We start from the raw sequence: 24,443 nt of genomic DNA, 5'->3' as shown, positions 1-24,443 counted from the left end.
AAAGTCACACACAAACTTACATTGTTCTGATGTAAAACCTGCAGCACTCTGTTGACATTATTTAAAGCATGTACCCTTGTGGAACCGCGTTCCTTGGGCTGGAAAACAAAACACAAAATCAGATAAGACGGTCCCTCCACATCCTGACCAAAAAAAAAAAAAAAAAATGGCACTGAGATGAGCAGGGAACAGCAGCTCAGCAAGTAGAGCCCCCTCTGTGCCAGGAGCTCTGGCTGGTTTCTCAAGCCCTGTGGGGGCTCGTGTTGACAGAGGGAAAACTCGCGCAGACAGCATCTTAGGGCAGTAGTTAGTTCCCCAGCTTGTCTGTACACTGAATTCTCCTAGGGAGCTTCCAACGATACCAATGCCTCCGTCAGACCTCACTCCCCAAGCCTGTGACTTAGTGAGCCTGGGGGGTCATCTGGGTTTGGAATTTTTAGAATTCTCTGATGATTCTAATGTGCAAACAAGTTTGGGGGACACAAAGCTGCTTTTGTCTAAACTGCTCTGGATGCAGAAAGATTTGGCTGTCATGTCACTTCCATACCGCACCAGTGTGGGCACAGCAGGGGACATTCGGGGGCACTCTCCCAGGTTCCATCATTACAGGGCCCGCAGGGAGGGCAGGAATTGCCACCTGGGGAAACTCGATCTGGGTGGCTTCTTTCTGCCTCACTGGCCTGGGAATCTTATCTGAGAAAAGGATCAGCCTCTCCCACAGGGCCTACCCACCATCTGGAAGGCAAGAGGGAGAGGTAACACCCCATACTTTGGCAAGAAAGCAATTCATCTTTGGGAGTGCATCTCCCTATACCTTTTTTAGTAATTCTACCTCTAGTGTTGAAGTTTGTATTTATAAAATGCACCCTCTTCATTAACAGTTATTTCTGTGAGAGTATACAGCACCTGGCACATCAAGTAGTAGAGGGGGACTGGATGGAGAAGCAAACACAAAGATAATACTGAAAAGCTGAATAAAAACAAATGCCGTAGTTTTTAACAACTTCGCTTTAATGTTTGTTAAATAACATTTAACTGTGTCTCTATATGCTCTATTTTTCAAAAGATTACACCCTCTTCACACATCCATTCTTCTTTATGATTCTCTACTGGTCTGTCTGCAAGCAATAAACATTTAAGGTAACTTAATCTTTAATAAACATAAAGCACTCCCCTCCCCAGAGAGCCTAAATAGTGCTCTATGAAAGAATTCATTAAAATGTCCTTTTTTAAACATCTGTATTTCAGCTTTTATATTTTAAGTAGCCCCAGTGGGTGCTCGAGTATCCCTAATGATCAGAGGCAGACAATGCAACCAGCCTGGTTCTCTAAGATGAATCCTCTCACCAGTGCTGTTCCTGTGAGCCCTTCCAGAAGATCCAACAGTTTCCTTCCATCTTTGAGGTCTGTGAACATGTCGCTGATAGGAGCTTTTCCACTCTATGTAAGGAAGAGTAAGATACCAGTTATTTCAGCAGTAAACATTCCACCCATGCCTGGCGAACAAGTAAACGGTTTTATTTTTTTCTAATCGAAAATTCTGGATGATCAGCTGACTATTCAGGTTTGCTTTGTATAAAAGAACAAATACAAATACAGAGAACTTTGAAACCTCATTACAAATATTTTAGGCTGAAGGATTTAAATTGCATCATTTCTTAGGAAGGGAGCACATAAAGCTGTGGTTAATGTCAATATGCCTCGATGATGCTATATATTCCTGAGAAGGAATAATAAAAGACACAGTGAAAGTATCAATGAGTATATTTCACCGGGGTGCAGAGGCCAAGGAAAAGTGTGCAGTGATGACTGCACTCGACACTCATGGGGTGCTCATGCCCTTCTGCGTTCCAATTATGGGAGCATTAATTTCAGCTCTCCTCATCAAATTTCATCTCTTTGGTGCTAGGTCTGGATTTCTAGCTATGAGTTTCTGAAGGATTACGACACTTGCGCTCTGTGTCAAAGTCCAGCATCAGCTCAGTATTTTAAATGACAAAGCTTACAGAATTCTTGAACTCATGTTCTCATCCCTGACTGATAAATAGCATCACCTTCCACTGATAACCATACTCCAGTGTCCGAAAGCAGAAGATCCCACCCCGTCCCAGGCAGGTCCTGATGGGTTGTGTGCAACTGGACAATTACCACACAGAGAATCAGGAAGCTCAGTTTTAATCCCAGTCTGACCACTAATTTTTCTCGTGAACGTTAAGTCAGCTATTTAACCTCCTTCTAAATCACAGGTTATAGTAAAGATAAAATAATTTATATTATGTGAAAATGTCCAGAAAACTATAAAGCCCTGTATCATTCTATTGCATCAAATCATTCCCTCTAATATAAAATCTCCACAGAGATTAAGTGTTAGCTCCTTTTAAAAATAAAGGTATTTTGTAACCAATAATTATTTTACCTTCTTCCCTTTTCACTAAAAACATATACATAAAAATCACATGAAGCGAAACTTTACTCTGAGCTTGAAACAGAGGAGGGGGAAGGGAGCCATCTGGAGGTTTCCTGAAATTTCACAATTATCTCCTTCTTCCTCTCCTTCTGATTCATTGTGTTTTTAATTAAGTGTAATGTGTAGCCAACTAGTGATTTCTAACATGTGGCTTTTCCATAGCCCAAATACACTGACAGAGGGAAATATTGTAACGCCGTCAGCATAGAACCAGTAAAGAATAAACTAAGACTCACTTGTATCTGAAGCTACTTCCCAGTAGCCATTTTCATGAGCAGCGAGGGTACCAAGGACACAGACATTTTCTGCACCGGTCACAATAACATACAGACTTGCACAGCAGAAGAGACATGGTCCAGAGGCAGAAGCACTTCAGAATGCAGGGCAAGGGAAAGTTTCCTGCACTTGAACAACTTCCTACCTGCTCCCAGTGAAAGCAAAGGGCAGAGTGGCCCTGGTCACCCGCCGCCTCCTACCTTCCCCCCTTCTCCTCCAACCAAAGTACACTGCAGCAACATGCCGTGGTCTTACAGCAAAGAGACAAGCACACAGGTCAAGTTCATGGGAGAAACAAATAGGGCAATCTAAGCACAGAAAGGATCTTAGAAAATAGTAATGACAAGGATAGCTAAATAACATCTGGAGAGCACTTACTTACCCCTTCTCAAATTCACTGTCCACTTATAAATAAGATCATACAAAACAGCATAACATAAAGTACATGTAATTGGTCCATATTACAACTAATTATGAATGTCCATCGATGACCTCACTATAGACAAGAAAAGCTTCTGACCTGCCATATAACTCTGAGCAAGTTACTCAGTCTTTCTGCGTCTATTTGCTCATCTATTAAAAACGAAGGTGATAGCAATGTAACAGGAGCGACAGCTCTGCCTGGGACACAGAGACAAATAAACACAGGAGCCTGTCAGAATGGGGAACAGAGAAGCATGGCCCAAAGGAGGGAGTGGATCAGGGTTCCAGTGGGAGAACTGAGTGAAGAGGAGATAGCCAACCTAATAGATGAGGAGATAGCCAACCTAACAGATGCAGAATTCCAAACACTGGTGATAAAGATGCTCACAGGCTTGACAGATATACTTGAGTATAGCAAACACATAAGAGAAGAAGTGAAGGCTATGCTAAGTGAAACAAAGGAAAATCCACACAAAACCAATGGTGGAGGGAAGAAAACTGAGATTCAAATCGATAATTTGGAACATAAGGAAGAAAAGAACAGTCAACTAGTGCAGAGTTTCTAGTTTCTAGACAGGAACTAGAAAAAATGAGGAGAGGCTTGGGAACCTCTGGGACAACTCTAAACGTGCCAACATCTGAATCATAGGGGTACCAGAAGAAGAGGAAGAGCAAGAAATTGGGAACTTATGTGAAGAAATAATGGAGGAAAACTTCCCAAATTTTGCGAAGGGAATGAACATGCAAGTCCAGGAAGCACAGAGAGTCCCGGGCAAGCTGGATCCAGAGGGGAACACACCAAGACACATCGTGATTAAAATGCCAAAGGTGAAAGATGAAGAGAGAATCCTAAAAGCAGCAAGAGAGAAGTAGAGTTGCCTACAAAGGGATGCCGATAAGACTATCTATCAGCTGATTTCTCCAAGGACACTTTGCAGGCAAGAAGGGACTAGCAAGCAGTATTCAATGTGATGAAAGGCAAGGACCTACATCCAAGATTGCTCTATCCAGAAAAGCTATCATTTGGAATGGAAGGGCAGATGAAGTGCTTCACAGACAAGGTAAAGCTAAAAGAATTCATCATCACCAAGCCATTATTACATGAAACGTCAAAGGGACTTACTTAAGAGAAGGAAGATCAAAACTATGAACACTGAAATGACAACAAACTCACAACTATCAACAACTGAATCAAAAAAATGAAAACAAAATCCAACTAAGCAAACAAGAATAGGTACAGAATCATAGGTATGGGGTTCATTTGGAGGGTTATCAGCTGGGATGGGGAAGGGGAAGAAATAGGGAAATGATACAGGGATTAAGAAGCATAATTGGTTGGTACAAAATAGACAGGGGGAAGTTAAGCATAATATAGGAAAGGGTGAAGCCAAAGAACTTATATGCACAATGCATGGACATGAACTAAGGGGGCTGGGATTGCTGGAGGGAAGAGGGTTACTGGGCAGAGGGGAGCAAAGGGGAAAAAAATCGGAACTGTTGTAACAACATAATCAATAAAATATACTTAAAAAAAAAACTAAGGTGACAGATGTTCAATAAATAGTTGATATTATCATTCATCTCATAAACATGATTTTAATATTTCTACTGTCACAGAGGTGCCATAAAATTTCAACAATGTATGAAAAGAAACAAATAAAACAAACATTTCTTCATCCCAAGAAGGAAAGTAAGAGCAGGCTCTGAACCTGAGTATGTACATGGTAGTACGAATTCATAGCAAAAGATCCTCCAGGCCCTGAATTCACTGACTGACAACACAAGGAGACACATGCCATGCAATAATAATGACTGTGCTAACACAAGAGCATGCCTGAGCTTTAGGTCTGCACCATGAGACGGCCCAGTTCAGCAGCCAACTCACTGGATTCATCCTTAAGCTCCACCGCTGCTAGGTGGTGAAGTAAGAGCCATTAATTAAGAGGTAGCATTAATTTGTTTGGATGAGACACTCTTTTCATCTCTCTCTTATCCAATTCATTCGCATGTTTACTGTGCAACAAATTTTGAGACAGCTTCCCCGTGGAGCCTTCTGTTGAAACAAAGATGACTGAGGCACAGTCCTGTCTTTCTAGCAGTCACTTAATCACACAAGGATAACCAATGCCTTTATTTTCTTTAAAAACAAAAACCCTACAGTAACAACAACTCTTTCTTTATTCTGTTCCAAAATTTCAGATACTGTAATCCCTCTCTATATTGCCGTTCACTTATCGCAGCCTCACTGTATCGCGGGATTTTTTAAAATATTATATTTAATTATTTATCGCGGATTTTTCACTATATCACGGGATTTTGCGGTACTGTATACTTATGTTGTTAAAGTTACGTAGGTTTAGGAGTGTAGAATAAATGTAAGGTTCCTACTTCGCAGGGGGGTCTAGAACGTAATACCTGCAATAAGTGAGCGAATACTGTAATATTGATAGCAATCAGTAAGAAATGTTTTGTGCTGTGACCCCTTCTCCCAATTCTTCCCCACCCCCGCACCCCCCCCCCAGTGATGGTGCTATATGTGAGTACTCCCATTTGGTACCCTCAGAAGGACCACGTGCACCTGCAGAGTGGCCAAGGAGGGGGAAATAAGACCTGTGAATCTCCTCTCCATGAGAGTGAAAAGATGGTGTCTGTGCTCAGACAAATCCAAACTATGGTTCAGAATTACACAGAAAACACAGCCACACTCATCGCACATGCGGTCAACAGTACAAAATGCTATTGTAGGTATGCCTGACAAATCCAAGTTATTGTACAGAATGCCCCAGAGATGGAGGGAAAGAAGCAGGCTATGCCCAGCAGCCAATTCTGCCTGCACCCGGGAGAGTAACACCTGTCAGTGTGCTGGCTTAGAAAATTTCTGTTGTAAAGGCCCAGAGGGTACCTAGGTTAGGCACTGCTGGCCAGGTGGTTGGTCTCTACTGAAACTACTCTACCCTGTTGTAATGGGGAAGCAGCCACAGACCAATAAGCTGGTCGGAATAATGACTGTGTTCAAATAAAACGTTGAGGACTCTGAAATTTGAATTTAATATAATGCCCATGTGTCACAACATATTATTCTTCTTGCGATTTTTTGCAGCCACATAAAAATGTAAAGACGATTCCACAGAAAGTGGAAATGTGCAATGTTCTTCAACATAGTGATAGCAACCATGTAGATATGTTCTAGGAGATTAATAGAGATTTAGATACGTTATTTGCTTATATTATTTCTCTTTATAATAGCATTTTAAGGTAAGGTAACTGAGACGTAGAGGTGACGTGACAACTGAGACTCGGAGCCAGGATCTGATACCACAAAATACGGTTCCAAATCCACGTTCTCAAAGTCTGTAGTAAACCGCAACTAAAATTATGAGGGCGCAGGATTGCATCCCACAGGGAAGAAAATATGTAATCAGTCTGGGACAAAAGAACAGAGGGCGTTACATTTAATGACTTCCCAAAGAGGGCAATAAGGTTCATGTATATCACATTTAAGTGAACTTAAAATGAAGACTACTTTTCCAACCACACGGCTTTAAGGCATGGCTGTTGCTTTCGTATCACAGGCTCTAAACATGGGATCTGCCCTGAGGAACACTTCGGAAATGTCAGAAGTCATTGCTTAATAAAAAATAAAATCATTCTTCCTGACAGTTAACCTCCTATTCAAATTTTTAATTCTTGGCAAAAACGTATTTGCAGCCTTCTCCGACAGAGAGAAAACAGTTCCATAATTCAATCAGACAAATATTCGGCGAAAACCTCCTTTGTGCCTGGCCCTGCAGAAATGCCAAGTTCAGGTCACCCTCCCTCTCCATTTACAAGAGAGGGTTTCCACAGTTTTCCAAGAAACACAAAGTAATACAAATGAACAAACTTGCACTTGGAAGGCAAATAAGTCTTGTGTCAGCTTTAAACTTAAAAAAAGAATCAAAAAGGCAACATGGCGTGAGTCCCGAGGGCAGAAGCTGCAGGTGACCAGCTGTGGTTGGCCCTCCTCTCGGCCCCTTTTCCTGTACTTCCTGGCGCTCTCTCAACGCCAGTTCTAACACCACCATTTTTGACAAGAGGCACCACCATGAATTCCTGCAGCTGGGACACTGAGGCTCCTGGATTTAAAAGCGGCAGAGGACAGAAGCAAACTGTCATCACAATGCAAAAGGAGAAACCAGGGTCTGTGGGAGGGCAGGGGCCATAAATACATGTGACATCTATGTGTGATGGTCCAATGAAATGAAGGAATCCTGACAGGCCCAGGAACACCTGGAGAATCGGCCATCCCTAAAGGCTAAAAGCAACAGCCAGGGCTCACTTCCAGCTATCAGTCAGTGGCCTTGTGGGCAGGCGTTAGGACTCCCGGTTTTTCAAAAGAAGCTGAAAATCTGAATTTATATTTGTCGTCGTCGGCAGCCGCCCGTCTCGAGAGACGATGGTGTAGCTTCTTAAGAGTCCATCTGCACCGCCGAGAATGGGCCGTGCAGTCCGACTTGGGAGCGACACGGCATCTGTCTCCTCCCGTGTTGAATCGACATCCCGCGATGACGCTGAAGCTACAGAGCCTGGGCAGGGTAATATGGAGGGTCTGCTGTTGCCCATGCAGCAGACCCCCCCTCTCTTCGCAGCTGAAGGGTCCAAGGGAAAGACGGAGTCGATACAGCTTGGGTTCAGGTGCGCCGCAGGAGTTGCCGGTGTTGACTACAACGTCAAACCGCCTTAGGGACTCCGGCTCCGGATTTTCTGTCGGGGTTTACTCCCCTAGCCTTTCCCCTGAAGAGGTATGCCGCAAGGCAGCGGAGGTTTTTTGGAGTCAGAGTTTTCCTTCTCTGATGTGCCCTGACTGGAAGATCGAACCAGCGACACTTAGCTCGCAGGCCGACGCTCAATCCACTGAGCCAAACCAGCCAGGGCATTTATATTTGTAATCTCCTGATATTTGCAACTTCCTAAAACACTGTGCCAGATAAATAAATCTTGTCTGCTGGCATCCCAGCTCATAGAGGGGCTGATTAGCAACCTCTGCATAGGACATACCACATACAGCTGAAGTACAAGAGCAGTCAACAGTGAGGCCTCTGAGAAATCGACAATTTCTGTGAAAAGGACACACGCACATACATACACACACACTCACACACACACACACACACACACACCCCATCCACAGACCAGGGAACATGATTGAATGCAAAATACCAGTAACTCATTATACCTGCTCAGACCAAAAAACAAAGCAGTCGTGCCAGATTATTTCCCTTTCGCTCACTCCCCAGCTCTCATTTCTACTTCCAAAAACACATTCTCCCCACCATCACTCCAGTCCACATCTCCAGTCTGAGGCTAATTGATTTCTTCTTCTGCATAAGAGTCAGAATAACTCTAATTTTAATGTGCAGATCATATCATGCCACATCCATATTTTAACCTAAATAATATAACCGATTCCCCATACAGGTAAAGACCATCCAAACTCCAAACAAAAGACCCTCTGTGCTCTGGTCCCCACCCTCTTTCAAATCATACACTATATTATTCTCCCTTTCTTCAAGACTCCCAAATCATAATCATTTCCATCATAGGTCAAGTTTTTCAGCAACAGGCATAATAAAAATAGAAAAATATCTGTAAGACTGAATAAGAAAATAAAATTTAGGAAGTGCAGTTTGCAGTTCTTAAAAGGCTAAAGAGCTAATTCTTTCCATCAAAGCAAACAAATCAGGGGTAGAATTGGGGGCTTGAACTTTCCTTTTGGAAGACTGATCTGTGCCACCTCTTTGTGATGTGCTATTATGACACCAACCGAACAGGCTGGCAAATGCAGTCCTTGCCTTCAAGGCACTCAGAGTCTAAACAGGTGTAAACAGAACCAGTGCCCATAAAGCATGGAGAGCACATTAAGAGGGACTTAGTGAACCAGCTGGGTCCTTTGAAATCTGCACCAAGTAACAGATACAATACAGAGATAGAATCTGTCCTCATGATAAGTAATCAAGTTACAACTGTATATAATAAAAAGTATGAAGATAAGTTTTTAAATGCTTTCACAACTAACATGTCTAATGCTGGTATCTTACAAACAAGGAATTTGAGCCTTTTGACATTGTCAGGCTATCTGTTCTTCACTTATGCTCCACCTATTTTTAAAGCAAGATTCAGGGCAGTCTATGCAATTCAATGACCATCCCCACTGTTTATGACATAATATACATACACATACGTACATAGCATATATTCATAATGTATTTGCATCCTTCTCAGATTAATCTGAGATTAATGTGATGCCCCTGATCAGTTGAAAAATTATGCCCCAGCATCTGATAACATATTGTCAGTTTTATAACCTTGATTGTTTTTTGAGTTATTGTTTTTTACAATGGGTTGGTTATTTTGAAAGTTCAAAACGAAATAAATAAGTAATTCAATTTAATATTTATTTTAACATTTTTGGAATCAGAATCTTTAGTTTATGAATCCCAAACCTCACCACTGATACAAAAGTAGTACCCTTCTTGGCTCTTGTAATTCTTTAACTTCTTAAAAATCAGTAATGCCTCAGGGAGCACTATGTACAATGTCATTTGGTTAATTATAATACGTTTACTTGCAAATGTATGCTAACTACAACAAAAATGTTCTACTTTTCTTTTGGTAGTGGAATTAAAACTTGTTGAAAATTTTTTTCTTTGGATTTCTTCTATTACCTAATTTTTTGTAATGTGTTTTATTGTACAAAATAAACAATAAATTCTTTTTAAAAGTCCAGATTAACTGAACGGATGAAATTAGGTTCATCGTAATTATAAAATGTGTCGCTTAGACAATGAAATGCAGGCTGTATGACCTTCAATATCTCCCCTGTAGATATTAAACCCCATTGGAAAAGAATGAAAAAGCACCGCTATTGACTGAAAGCAGAATGAGTTCAATGAAATGCCGAAAGAGGTCCTTAAACACCTTGACAAAGGAAAGCCAGCAAGATATGTTACAGTCACTTTGAGAATCAGCACGCACAGGGCTCTCAGCCATCCTCTTTAAGAATTCATGGTGATTACACGATCTTAAGAATTGAACAAGATTCCATTGAGAAGCTTGCTTGGAAGGAGGGAGGGGGAGAAGAACAGGAAGGAGAAAGAGGGAAATGAGAAACAGCTCAGGTGATCACACTAACACCACATCACCTCCAGAGCAATGATTTGCTCAGTGTTCATATAGGGATCAAATCAATGACTGCGCATGTACCTTAAAAATTGCGGTATACTGTACTATAAAACACAAGCTAGAGCAAATGTCTTTCAGAGCATCAGGGGTCATGCAGCAAGGGACAGAATTGTTCCCTTGACTTTGGTAAGCAAAGTCACTGAGATAGTGTTCATAAAAAGGGAATGATAACTACCTCTATGTGGGGCTCACACACCTGGCAGCCAGAGGCAGAGCCACTCGTTGACTCCATGGGCAAATAGCCAGGCAAGGGCAGCTGGTTGAATAAACCCCAGCTCCACAGACACATGCAGCAAGAATGGTAGGCAGACCCAGAAGACAACAAGCTCATTCCTCGTATGCACAACTGGCAAAGCAGTGGAAATGTCTGAAGAATGTGATTCCTCAAAAGATAAGCTTCTACAGGACCAGGGCATGGGATTAGTTATGGCATTGACAATAATACTGTAAAGGTAAATAAAATGCCATTTTCTTTGTTAAAATAAAGGAGAGACAGCTCTCTGGTCCCTTCCTTTATCTTAGAGTGTCCCCTTGAAAACATAATAGGCTTCAGCAATCCCTCTTCTGGGTATCTACCCCAAAATTCTGAAAACATTTATTTGAAAAAATATGTATGTATCCTTATGTTTATTGCAGCATTATTTACAGGGGCCAAGACACGGAAACAAATGACGTGGCCTTCGATAGATGATTGAATAAAGAACATGTGGTGCATACATACTATGGGATACTACTCAGCCATATGAAAAGAGGAAATACTGCCATTTGCAACAATTTGGGTGGATCTTGAGAATGTCGCTCCAAGCAAAGTAAGTCATATGGAAAAAGTTAAGAATCGTATGACTTTACTCAGATGTGAAATATAAAACTGAAATCAACAAATCAAATGAACACACAAGACAAACAGAAACTCATAAACACAGACAAGTTTATGGTGGTCACCAGAGGGAAAGAGGTGTGGGGAGGAGGTAGAAAAGGGTAAAGGAGGTCAAATATATGTTGACAGAAGACACTTGACTTGGTTGGTAAACACACAATGCAATACACAGATGAAGTACTGTAGAATTGTATACTTGAAACCTATGTAATTTCATTAACCAGTATCACCCCAATAAATTAATAAAATTTTTAAATGGTAAAAAATAATAATAATAGGTCCAATTTTTGGTCAGGAATTAGATAAATTGTCTTTAATTTTCCAATGCAAGATAACAAGCACCTCAAAATTTATTCAGGAGTCTCTCAGGAGATAGACAAGAGACCCACACAAGGTGCATCCATTTGGCACTCCAGGAGACGGGTGCACATTTTTCTTTCTTCTACTTGACCGCATATTCATATGAAATTCATCCCAGACTTTCTAGTCTTTTACCACTGCTGGCAGGCACCTAATCTGATATGCAAATTCAATAATAACTTGTGTTTTCCCTGTATTCTATACTGAATAGAGGTCTTTTTATTAGCAGAATTTTTTTTTTTTTTCCCCAGCAGGGAAAACAATAACAATGTCAATTTTCCCTGCCCCACCCCCGCAAACACATAATATAGCCAAAATATATCTAGAAACTGTTCAGGAATATGGAATGCATGTTATTGTTTGCTTTTGAAAGATATTGGTGAATGAACAGAAATTGAAACTTCTTAGGGAACCACTTGACTGGTTATGTCCCCTAAAACACCTAGTTGAGCTGCCACCCACGGAAAAAAATTAATGGTAGACCCAGTGCGTATGCTCCAGCTCACTTCTCTACTGGAAATGTGGTTTAGTGTCACACAAGGAAGCCTGTATGATCTCCTTCACAATACTACAACGAGGCTGACACACCTGCAAAGTGCTACTGCTGCACCTTCCTCTACAAATCACCTATACATCTTTTTCCATTTCTAGTTGTGTGACCATCAACATCTAACATGAAAAAAGGAGAAAACAATATGACACCAAAAGCAGTGGCCAGGTGGCGCAGTTGGTTGGAGCATCATCCCATACACCAAAAGGTCGCGGGTTTGATCCTCCATCAGGGCACATACCTAGGTTGTGGGTTGATCCCTGGCTGGGGTGCATACAGGAGGCAACCGATCAATATTTTTCTCTCACATCAATTTACTTTTCTCTCCCTCTCTCTCTCCCTCTCTCTCTCTCTCTCTCTCAAAATCAATAAACGTATCCTCAGGTGAGGATTAAAAAATACTTCTTAATATCAAAGTCCCACTGTCTCCAAAAGGAACAATACATTTGAAATAGCTCTTCACTTGAAATCTATTTAAAATGCTCCAGACTTCCTCTTTTATGTTCTATCAATTTTAATTTCAAGTTTGGAATAGTAACTACATGAAAACTTGGCTCACCTTTGTCTCTGAATGGGGAAAAGCAGAAATCTGCCCACATGAAAGTTCAGCGTTTTTAAGTTTGCATATTCTCTACCTGACCTTTATGTGTTAAACCTTTATTTGAGAATCACCTCACCAAACTGAAAAAAAGAGCTTCAGCCATTTGTATGTCTCAGCTCTGCCAGATGAGCAGTGCTGAAAGTTACCCAAGGAAAATGCAGGCTTAAAGTCAGAACACATTTCCCAATAGTGAAGCAAGAGGCCTTTGCTGCCTCTGCCAGGAGACCAGCCCACAAACAGACCGACCGCTCTTCAAATGAGAGGGAACAAAACACTCACACTTCACCCACCAGACAATGGAATAAAGTGAGCTTATTGAGCCAATGCTTTTTCATTTCCATTTGTTTTAAAATATACATATAGCACAGGCCAGGGATACCACAAGTTGGAGGGACTTAATAGGGTTTTAATTTAGCATTCGTAATTAATTATAATCTTCCATAATGTTTCACAATAATCCCTCCCTATTTCTTAGCAATATGAGGTAAGTAATTATGAGCAAGTGTGTCTCATAGCTAGAGGAATAAAAAATAAGTGGTCTGAAAAAATTGGCTAATGATTTGTCAAAGGTCATAAATAAATGAACAGTATATCCAGGAAGAACTGTTTAATTTTCTAACTCTTATCTCCTTCAGATAATCATTTTCTTCTGAGTTTTTACATAACTTTTTAAATCCAACAGGCATAAGTTTTTCTATACTGTGTGACTTCTCAAGATACCCAAACTCCAAAGCATTGTGTACTCTATGAGATATTAATAAGAACTTAAAGCAAAAAGAATATGTAATAATAGTGAATGCTATCTTAGCTATCATATATATTTAAAATCAAAATATGGACTTCTGGTCAAGATAGAGGCATAGGTAAACATGCTTCACTTCCTCACACAACCACAGAAAGAATTTCAACCAGATCTCAAAACCAAATAACAACCAGAGCCATCAGAAAACCGAGCTGTATAGAAGTCCGACAACCAAGGATTTAAAGAAGCCACATTCATCCAGATGGGTAGGAGGGACAGAGTCACAGAGATGGGGTGGAGAGGCGGAGTGGCTCAGACTAGCGGTGGAGGCAGCAGCGGTGGAACAGATGGTTCCACATTCACGTGTGGTAGATAAAAGTTGGGAGGGACAATCCGGGAGCAAGTGATACCAGCCCCAAGCCAGACCACACAGCTCAGGGTTCCAGCACCGGGAAGATAAACCCCCATTACCTCTGGCTGTAAAAGCCAGTGGGGGTGAGGGCAATGGAATAAATTGCTGGATTTTCACCACTTCTGGGGCCCACACAGGGTGGTGAGAGAAACTGCCAGATTTTTGTCGCTTCAAGGACCCAAATGGTATTAGAACCTATGCTAACCCCAGGGCAGCAGCAGGAAGGGCTCCAACTGCATATGGGAAGTGGGTGAAGTAACTGGAAATGGGGCAAAGCCAGGAAAATTGCCAGAAGACAGGCAGCAGCACTGTCCCATCTCCAAGCCACAAAGCAGTAAAGCAGGTTGCCCTGCCTTGGTGATTACCTAAGGCTCTGCCCCACACTACTAAGACTGGGAGTAAAAACAGCTCTTCCTAGTACACAGAAACAAACACAGGGAGGCTGCCAAATTGAGGAGGCAAAGAAATATGGCCCAAGTGAAAGAACAGAACAAAACCCCAGAAAAAGGATTAAACAAAATGGAGATAGCCAACCTATCAGGTGCAGAGTTCAAAACACTGGTGATCAGGAAGCTCAAAGAACTCACTGATTATAGCAACAACATAAGGTAAGAAATGAAGGTTACACTAAATGAAATAAAGAAAATCCTACAGGGAACAATAGTGGAGGGGATGAAGCTAGGATTCAAATCAATGATTTGGAACATAAGGAAGAAATAAGCATTCAACCAAAACAACAAGAAGAAAAAAAAATTAAAAAAAAAAACAGACATCGCCAAACGTACCAACATCCAAATCATAGGGGTACTGGAAGGATAAAAGGAAGAACAAGAAATTGAATAGTTATTTGAAAAACTAATGAAAGAAAACCTCCCTAATTTGGTGAAGGAAATAGACATACAAGTCCAGGGTACACAGAGTCTCAAACAAATTAGATCCAAAGAGGACCACACCAAGACACATCATAATTAAAATGCCAAAGGTTAAAGGTAAAGAGAGAACCTTAAAAGCAGCAAGAGAAAAGCAGAGGGCATAACTGGTAGGGACAAAATAGACAGGGGGATGTTAAGAATAGTATAGGAAATGAAGATGCTAAAGAAGTTATATGCATAACCCATGGACATGAACTAAAGGGTGGGAATTGCTGGAGGGAAGGGGAGTACCATGTGGAGGGGGACAAAGGGGGAAAAAATGGGACAACTGTAATAGCATAATCAATAAAATAGACTTAAAATATATATTAACAGCACAGAAAAAATAAAAATATGGTTTTAGATCCATATTATTCAGCATTCTCGAGTTCTTTTTTAAATCCCCTAACAAAGAATGGATTAAGCCAATTTTATGTTTTAAATCTCATTTTCTTCACTATGAATTTATAGGACAGTCTTATTTGAAGAGTCCTATCCAGTACACAAGGGAATCATATATATTAAACCCAAATGGTGATTTAATAATCTTCGCAGCTCAACTCCAAGAAACCAGGTAAATATGAAAACTTCGCATAGCTGGATGTTTGTTTTTGTAACTAAATACAGCAAAAGCCCTTAAGTATTCATATCCATGAAATAACACAGTTTATGCCGTTTTGCTCTCATTTCCACACTCTCATCTCTTTCCAATCAACCGCCTCTAACTGGCTTATGGATATATAGCATTAAGCATTTAAATGTATGCCGTGGACATTGCCAGTCATTTACTTATTAAATCTATAAATACCCACTGGGTGCTTGCTATATGCCAGAAGTTGTTCCAGTGAACAAAACAGACAACCCTGCACCCATGGAACATACCACCAACCAGGAGAGGAAAGATAAATACTTTCAGATACAGTTATTTAAATTACAATTAGGATAAGTGCTTCGAAGGATAACACTTTATAAGAGTATAGAGCATACCTACCCCACTCTGAGAGCTCAGAAAAGGGATCCTTGAGCAAGTAGCATGTAAGCTCAGGCAAGGAAGGGTGGCAGTTAGTTGGCCAGGGAATGATGGAGAAAGGCACTTGTGTAAATGCTGTGGAAAGACCCGTCGGGTGGGGGCACAGACTATGTGACTAGAGCATAATTAGGGGGCAAGAGTAAAGCAACATGAAATTAGAAGTAAATTGGAGGGGTAGCTATTTAGGGCATTAAAAGCCAAGTGCTAACAATGGGCAGCCACTGAAAGATTTTACTGAAAAGAAAGGTACTTAGGCTTATACTTGAGTATCACTCCACATACTCTGTAGAAAGTGGAAGGAAGGGGATGGATAAGGTAAAGCATGGAAAGGAAGAACCAGCTGGCAAATTATTACAGAGGTCTATGTGTTCAAGAATAATTTTTTTAAAGGTAAAGTCGTGGATCTCATACAAATGTAATATTAACATGTGCCATGTGTCAAAGACATCAACCCATTAATTAATGAGGGAACCAATAAGGTGTTGAAACTTGTTCCAAGGACAATTCAATAAGCAATATGTTTACACAAAGGAGAGCTGAAATAAATGTATAATAGGTGGAAATTCAGGTCTATCCAGGGGACAATAATCAATTGCATCCCAAGCTACTTTACATTTTTATGAATAAGTATCATTTGCATTATTATCTGTTGTTACTAGCTCAAAGAAAATGGGAGGCAGATAACCCAGATGGATGAGCTGGCAGGGCTCCCACTAATCTTTTTTGCCATTCTTAAAGCCTTTCATAATTTTTCCTAACTCAGATAATAGGGACTTGGCAAAATAAGGTGTCAGTAAAAATGGAGAGAAAGGGACAATGTTGAATGGTACTGGAATCAACAAGACTTGGTATTTAACACTTTGGCTGGGGAGGGGGCCATGAAGTTTGAATGTCCAAGGAAGGAATTTAAAGCAAATTCCTCAATGGCAGAAAATGCCCTCAGAGTCTCTTGGATTTCTTACCACATGGGGCATCCATTTCTCTAGAGGGACCCACACAACAGGAAAGCAGCAGATTCAATAATTCTATTTTAAAGTCTACTGTGATATACCAAGGACATAGGTAAAATAAGAATAACATACAATGCTTCCCCTTCAATGGGATTTTTTCCCCCCTGGGGCTAGCCTCTTGATAAGCCAGTGACACTTTCTCAGATACACCCTTACACCAGCTTAGCAAGAGTTAAGGAGTGTGGAAATCTCCTAGTCTGTCCCTTCCTGATCACCAGTATGGAAGCAGTCTGACTTACGAACTTAAGACAGCCGATATAAAAAAAATGATGGAGAGATAGAGATAGAGAGAGATAGAGGTGTAGAGATGTAGAGATGTAGAGATGTAGAGAGATATAGATATATAGATATACATATAAGTTTAGTGTCACTACCATGAGCTCTCCAGGTCGTTATACCCAAATATTCATAATTTCTTTGATAAACTTATTCTAGACTCATCCAAATTCCCTTTTCGACTCTGATTTCTTACTAGAAGTAATCTAAAAGGAAATATTTCCAGGGTCAGCTCTACTTTTGATACTGTTTCTCGAAATAAAATAGTCTTTTAGCTTCTGTGTCAATTTACGCAACTGCAACTTTTACTAAAAATGTTAACATTACCTGGTCTCTTCATTGTCTTGGCAATAATTACAAGCCTCCTGGAGCAAATAATTTACATGGGACTTAAAGCCCTGATTTAATATTACAAAACAACATATAGATTATAAGTATAGACTTTTAAATATCAAGTTTGTAAAATAATCTAGTCTGGAAATCCAAAGAACCCAGGTGTTACCTACACCTCTAAAGCAAAAATTTAAATTTACCAAAAAATACCTATATGTGTTTTGGAATAATCCTTACATAGAAAACCACCAATTACGTAAGCACTTCTATATTCTTGACCTTTCTGTCAAAGTCAGACAGTTTCCACATTCCTTACATTCTCAGAGGCAGAATTAAATATCCCTCAACAAAAAGTTGCAAAACCTAAAAATACACTGCAATCAAATAATCAACTGTAAATATTGGGATGTGGAGCAATTTTTAAACTGCACTGCTACTGAAAGTAATTTTAAAACATTCGCATTTTGCTTCAAAGAAACAGCAATGTTTACTTTCTTGACCTTTGCAACCTTCTCAAGCAGAAAATTTTGAAAAATAACTCAATTAAAATAGCTTTCATACTATTTAAAATACCATAATGGTGTTTCTCTGAGAAATATTTATTTTTCATCTTGCTATAGCTTCATTGTTTAATCCATTAACCTGAAAATTTTCCTCCCATCTCAGACTTAAAAGACAAAATTCCGGTAGCCCCTGGATTACACCATGAGGAAAGTGGTTCAGTCACCAATGGGTAACTCTACTGGGACAAGTCTGAAAATAGCATTGCCAGTTCCTCTCTTCAGCTTACTCTCTCTGCCCCTAAGAAAAATATCAATCAAAACCCTGATTATAATCCAAGTGGTAAGAATACTGGGAAAGAACAGATCTTTGGGGAAAGAAGTGAGGAAGTTCACAAGGAAGAAATAACATAACAGATAATCATTATTAGCCACAACCATAAGCATAAAAATCCCTAAACTTTTCTGCACAGGGAAGAATGGCTGCCTGAATGATAACCACTTGATTTTAATCCAGCAAAATAAAATAATCTTTTTAGTTAAGTCAACACAAAATTTTCCCAATGGCACATTCCTTTCCTAAATGTATCCAGAATTCACAGAGTCAAAAAGCAGCAAACTGTTGGCTTGATATCCAGAGACTACCTGGTAAAAATAAAGAATGGTTTACACCCTGAACTACTTACACCAGTTTCCATTTCAACCTACTTTAAAATAGAATAAAGGAAAAATAAATGTATCTGTATATTTTTTTAACTTATTTATTTATTTGTTTGTTTGTTTTTAGAGAGAGGGGACAGGAGAAAGAGAGGGAAAGAAACATCACTGTGTGGTTGCCTCTCACTCACGCCCCCAACTGGGGACCTGACGTGCAACCTAGTCACGTGCCCTGACTGGGAATCGAACCAGCGACACTATCTGTATATTTTTGTTAGATCATATTTCATGGGAAAAATTCACTGCACTTCCAACCAAACCCCAGCAATCAGAATGAAGCATTTGAATCATGAGAAATTTTTTGAAGGTCTCGGTTACCTTTGAAAAGCGAGCGTTTATCCATTTGGTAAAGGTTTTCTTCTGCACGTCATTGTGTTCATCTGTGGGAGAAAGAAGGGAAAAGTATGAGACATTGTACCTTTGGTAAGGGTGCTAAACAAGATCATGGCTATCCTGGAGAGTTTTAACTAGACCCATTAGCAGACCTCACAAGGCACAATGATCCACAGCTAATGAAGAATATGATAGCTGCCAACGTCAGCATTTGTGGAGCCTACTAATGGCTGCAGCGGAGGGAGGCCCAGGAGCTGGCTGGCTGGCTGGCTCTTCACCCTCAGTAATGGTATAGTGTCTCCAGCCATTAAATCCACGTGGATTTCCGGACCCAAGGGTAAGTAGGATGATGACCATGTCCAGCTTGAAGCAGCTAGAGGAACACGAGACCTTCGCCTATTGTCCTTTCTAAGATTAGAAAGGGTCCTAAGTCTGAGAGGGGGGAAATTGTTACAGAGCGAAGGTCCCCCCCAAAAAAAATAAATAAATAAATATTTTTTAAATGGGGGGGCGAGGGGAGAGGTTCAGACCAGTTGAAAGAAGGTAAAGGACTAGACAAATAACATACGTACCACCCACGGACATGCACAACAATGTGGGGATTAACCGTGGGGAAGAGGAAAAGGGGGAAAAATTGGGACAACTGCAATAGCATAAACAATAAAAAGATTTTAAATTTAAAAAGAAATCCACATTGATAGCATCAGGACCTTACTTTCAAACTATTATATGCAATACAGACTTGCGTTTTAAGTAAAATTTCAGCATGATAAAAATGTCAGCATGTTCCAAACAAAAATCAAAGATATCCATTAAAAACTAAAATATTCATGATTTTCCTCCTTTTCATATGAGTTCTATACCTTCCAGAACAAAAACTAGTATAAGGTTTAGTATAAGTATAGTATGAGGTTTATTCTCAATTCCATACCCTGTTTTTCTGTATTAAGAGCGGCATACCGAGGTTTTAAGGATCTTGTTCCAGAAAAACAATCCAGATATTTTACAAGTAGAGAAATCAGCCAGTTTTCAATGACTATAAATTTGTTTTTCAAGGCACTACCAATAAAAATTGACTTTAAAAAATACAGCATCCCGAACTTCTTGAAGAGGAGCAGAGTTATTTAGTCAGCTCTAAGGAGGCTGGGTGTTAGAACAGAGATCCACAGCTTTAGAACCAAAAAGACTGCACCCCAATCTACTAGCCTGTGGCCTTGAGTAAGTCATTATAAGGGTTCGCAGCCTTCAAGTTCTCATCTGTAAAATGCTGATAAATAGTACCTAGCTCATAAGCACACTGTGAGAATTAGGGAATAGAAGTGGAAAATACTTGGCAAAGAGTTGGTGTTCAGTCCTTTGTTATTATTGTTATTGTTATTATAGTACATGTATGAACAAGGCAGATAAACATCCATTTTACCCTTTCTGTTACTTATAATCATATCTTCTTCAACTGCTCACCAATTCTGTACTACAACCAGCAAGTCATTGTTGATTAAGTCCTACAAGCAGCCTGCTAACAATCTCTAAGAGGTTCTGAAACCTGCCTAAGGAACGCTCAGAACAGTGCAGAAAGCTGTGGTTCTGGATATACATACACTGCTTGGTCCACGACCATCCTCACCGCCACACTGCCCCCACCGCATGATAACAGCAAAACAATCACAGAGGAGGCCCCACCGTGCTCGCTCCTCCGTACATCAGTCGGAGAGGGCTGCCTCCCACCCAGACTTCCTCACTCATCTCTAACAGCACAATTAGAAGTTCACCCGCGACGCTTCCCACATCTGCGGTATCTTTGATCCCTACTATCTTCTGGAAGGAGAGTTTGTAATTAAAAGGTCATTCCTGGAATAAATGTAGCAGTGGCTTTGGACAAGCGTGCACTTCTATAGATCCATAAAGGTAACCGGGGACTGACGCCGAGACACAGAGGGAGGACAACCAGAGTCTAAGAAAGCGGTTGCTGTTAAATATGCTGAGAGGAGGCCTTCCTCCCAGAAAGGACAATGCAGTCAGCATCAGTCCCAACTTCAGGCCTTCTGCCATCTGATCAATGCCACATATGAGCCACTTATTAACTTAGAGGACTTGCTTACACACTCTGACTGTCCCAGCCTGAACTTCACACCCAAGAGGGACAGAGCTCAGATTATACACAGAATAAGGCAACTGGACATATTAACCTGTACAGAGCACTATACCAGCCCCACCAATATGAATATCATATTAAAATCAGTGTTCAGAGCACTTGGAAAATCCAATTATTTGTCCTACAATCTTAAAAAGACTTATTTTTGTAAATATTGCCATATCTATTTTTCCATAATGCTGTGAACAAATATATGTCATAAATATTAAATTATGTTAACTTCATAACATCCATAAAACTTAAAAATGTTTGACCATAAAAATTAGGAAAATTCTAAGGGATAAATATTATTCCATTTTATTTTTTTCTTAACCTCTTATCTAGGCAGTTAGCCTTATTTTCAAAAACATAGTAAATTATCTAATAGTATTATATATTTGGTGTAGAGTGGAATTAAGTACCTGTTACCTTATCAAGTGGTAAATAAGATCTTTCAATTTTATCCCATATAGAATGAAATGAAATTTTAAAAATAGATTCCCACCATACAGAGATGTTTATAAAAATTAATAAGCTAATGTTTCCATAATAGTCTTTGATCTTTGGGTCAAATCAAAGTCTGAATACAAGTGTAAGTGACTGATATAAAATAACATATTGGCTTGTAAAAGACAAATAATCAAACCCAAACATTTCAAAAACAACTCTAAAATTCATAGTAACTCTTTTGTATTAATTTCCTCAGTACAGTCAAGAAAGAAAAGAAGTCCGTATTTCAATAAGCCTTGAGTTCACATTTCCCTTTTTTCAGACACACACACACACCCCTCTCATTTTCTGCCAGACAGGAATTCAGTAAAAGTACAGGAATTGGCCTGCGGCTTTTTGATTATGAGATTAAAAATGTAATAAATTTAGAACACTTACTAGTGTAGAACTGCCCTCCACACCACAATTACCACGTTGGCCCAGGCCTCTGTGTCAGGGAGGTAAAAAATATGCTAGCAAGGTTGTAGCAGGACATCCCGAAATCTAAGTCATGCCATTCTGATCAATCATTTTGTCTTCCTAGAAATCTAAACAGAACTTCAAAAGTCTCAAATTCATTTAACTCTCCATTATCAAGCCAATTAGTTAATTTACATATATACTATTTATATATGCATTAAATGAGGGAGTATAATTTACAGTCTAAATATATTCTTCCAGGTTTCCGAACAAGTGTATTCTTTAGATTTAGATTCTTAAAAAAACATTTAGTTTCTGAAAGCCTTCCCTGACTCAGTAAATCTCACCCATTAATGACCTTTCTCCATTAGGGGACAAACACGGGACTGAATTAGAAGAAAAATGTGTTAAATCCCTTAAGGCTGATTTTCCAAATTCTTCCTCTAAATATTTTGCTCTTCTTAAAATGCTTTTGACATGCTCACACAGATCCAGGGCCTTGGCTGCTGCCTAGCCTGGAATTTTATTTCTGGGATGGGTAAGAGAAATGAAGCAAGAAACATCAACACAACTGCCTAATAAATCTTCAAAGAAACGAGTTTGAAATTTATTTCACTTCACCAGCTCAAGTGCATATCAAAAATTCCTCTAGCAGAACTCAGCAACAAATTTCAATTTACACTTTCCACTGGAAATGGGGCAGAGCAATTAGCAGTTGTATCCCCTACGAAACACACACGTCTCAGGAACACCTACACTATCAATAAAACTCTACTAGAGGAAAAGCATGACCCCTAGGACATTTTTCAAAGCAACGGAGGAGTGTCCAATTGGCTGGCAATAACCTGAGTTGCTTAACATGCAACAATCCAGAAAAGGAGTTCTTAGAATTTAGGCCAAAAAAGAAACGTCCTGTCGGATGATTTCAAACTGGGATTGACTTTATCGGAGTCTCTTTCACAAAATTTAACACAATCTAGAAAGCCAGTTTCTCATTAGCAAAAAGGGATGATTTCAGAACAAATGGAAGCATTTCAGTCAGACCATACTGCCAGTTCTTCCACTTCTTTTTCCGGGTCTGGTGTGTGAATCAACCCCAAAATAAATCCACTACTAAGGCTTAGATATGTCTTTCTCTCTTCTGCTTTGCCATACCCAATTTGCTGGTCATTTATTCAAATAATACGTACTAAAATGTTATAAGGAAACATAAATATTATATAGTAATCTGTAAAATATTATAAATATGTAGACAAAGGAACAGAGACAAGAGGAGACAGACTGTTCACAAACAGAGTGCTTAAACTCCCAAGTTGGCTTCAAAATCTGACATCCTCAGAGGATCTGGGGAAAAAACTTAAAATTAAAAATGTGCTTTTCAAAATTGTCCAACTACCTAAGTGCATAAGAAATTGAGATAACATTTCAAATGATGGTTTTGTAAGTTTATTGAACTTATAATTTGAAGATAATAAAGCTAAAACCTACATTTAAAAAAGACTTACTTCACTCTATACAAAACAAAAAGTCAAGTTTATGGTCTCTTTGGGAGAAGTAGAGATGGATGGAGTGTGGAAGAAGAGGAAACCAACTCTACTTTTCAAATGAGAAACTGATACCCAAGGACAAAAGTTAAATGAATCGCCCAGGTTACCCACATAGCAAGTAGCAAAGTCACAAACAGAACCAGGTCTGACCTACTCCTGAGCGTGTGTTCAATGAACATCCAAGCAAGAGAAAGTCAAAGTAAGTTTCATGAGGGAAAAAAAAAGGCATGTACAATAACATACCTTGAAGGACAGCTGAAGTCTGGTTCATGCAAAGATGGGAGGAAGGGCATTCTAGACAGATTAAAACATAATCGAGTAATGCCCTCTCCATTTCAGGCTCAGACTAAACACCTGACCTCCTCCCCCAAAAAGGAGCATATTTAATAAAAACACAATTGTGCATCTATGAGAAAACACAGAGGGGCTGTAACATATCATGATGTCAAGACAACAATTCTAAAGTAATCCAATCTTCAGAAAGTTTTCAATCCTGAAAACATTTGACACCCATATAAAAGGATCAAGAGTATGAAGTCAGAAATATATGTTCAAAAGAATGTTCTTGTAAGACAATACAGATTCCTTTAAAGTCAACCTGTTTAAGCAAACGCATGTTCTGCTAACACGATCCATCCACACTGCTCCCAAATTCATTATGATTACAGAACCCTTGGGTTCCAGAAAGTCCGCAGCCCTACCTTGACTGCTAGATCAGAGAATTCAGCAGGGGGGGCAGGGGGGCGGGGAGGCTGTTCCAGGTGGAAACCAACCTGATCCACCAGCACTGCCCACCTTACCATCACAGAAGGTAAGT

At 39.8% G+C, this 24,443-nt stretch overlaps 1 protein-coding gene across 1 annotated transcript in view; it reads right to left on the bottom strand.

Annotated features, from left to right (window-relative positions):
• UTRN (utrophin) overlaps nucleotides 1-24,443 on the bottom strand; it is a 449,245-nt gene that overhangs the window by 342,195 nt on the left and 82,607 nt on the right. Inside the window, exons 3-5 of the mRNA XM_090279943.1 lie at nucleotides 19,025-19,086; nucleotides 1,348-1,440; nucleotides 21-98 (exon numbers count right to left, since the gene is read on the bottom strand). Of these exons, the coding sequence (XP_090136069.1) occupies nucleotides 21-98; nucleotides 1,348-1,440; nucleotides 19,025-19,086 (233 nt within the window). The remainder of the gene's footprint in view (nucleotides 1-20; nucleotides 99-1,347; nucleotides 1,441-19,024; nucleotides 19,087-24,443) is intronic.

The sequence above is a fragment of the Furipterus horrens genome, unplaced genomic scaffold (assembly GCF_987537825.1).
Source record: "Furipterus horrens unplaced genomic scaffold, mFurHor1.1.pri manual_scaffold_6, whole genome shotgun sequence".
NCBI classification, from domain to species: Eukaryota; Metazoa; Chordata; class Mammalia; order Chiroptera; family Furipteridae; genus Furipterus; species Furipterus horrens.
The sequence above is the reverse complement of the archived record's forward strand: the minus strand, read 5'-3'. Positions and strand labels throughout refer to the sequence as shown.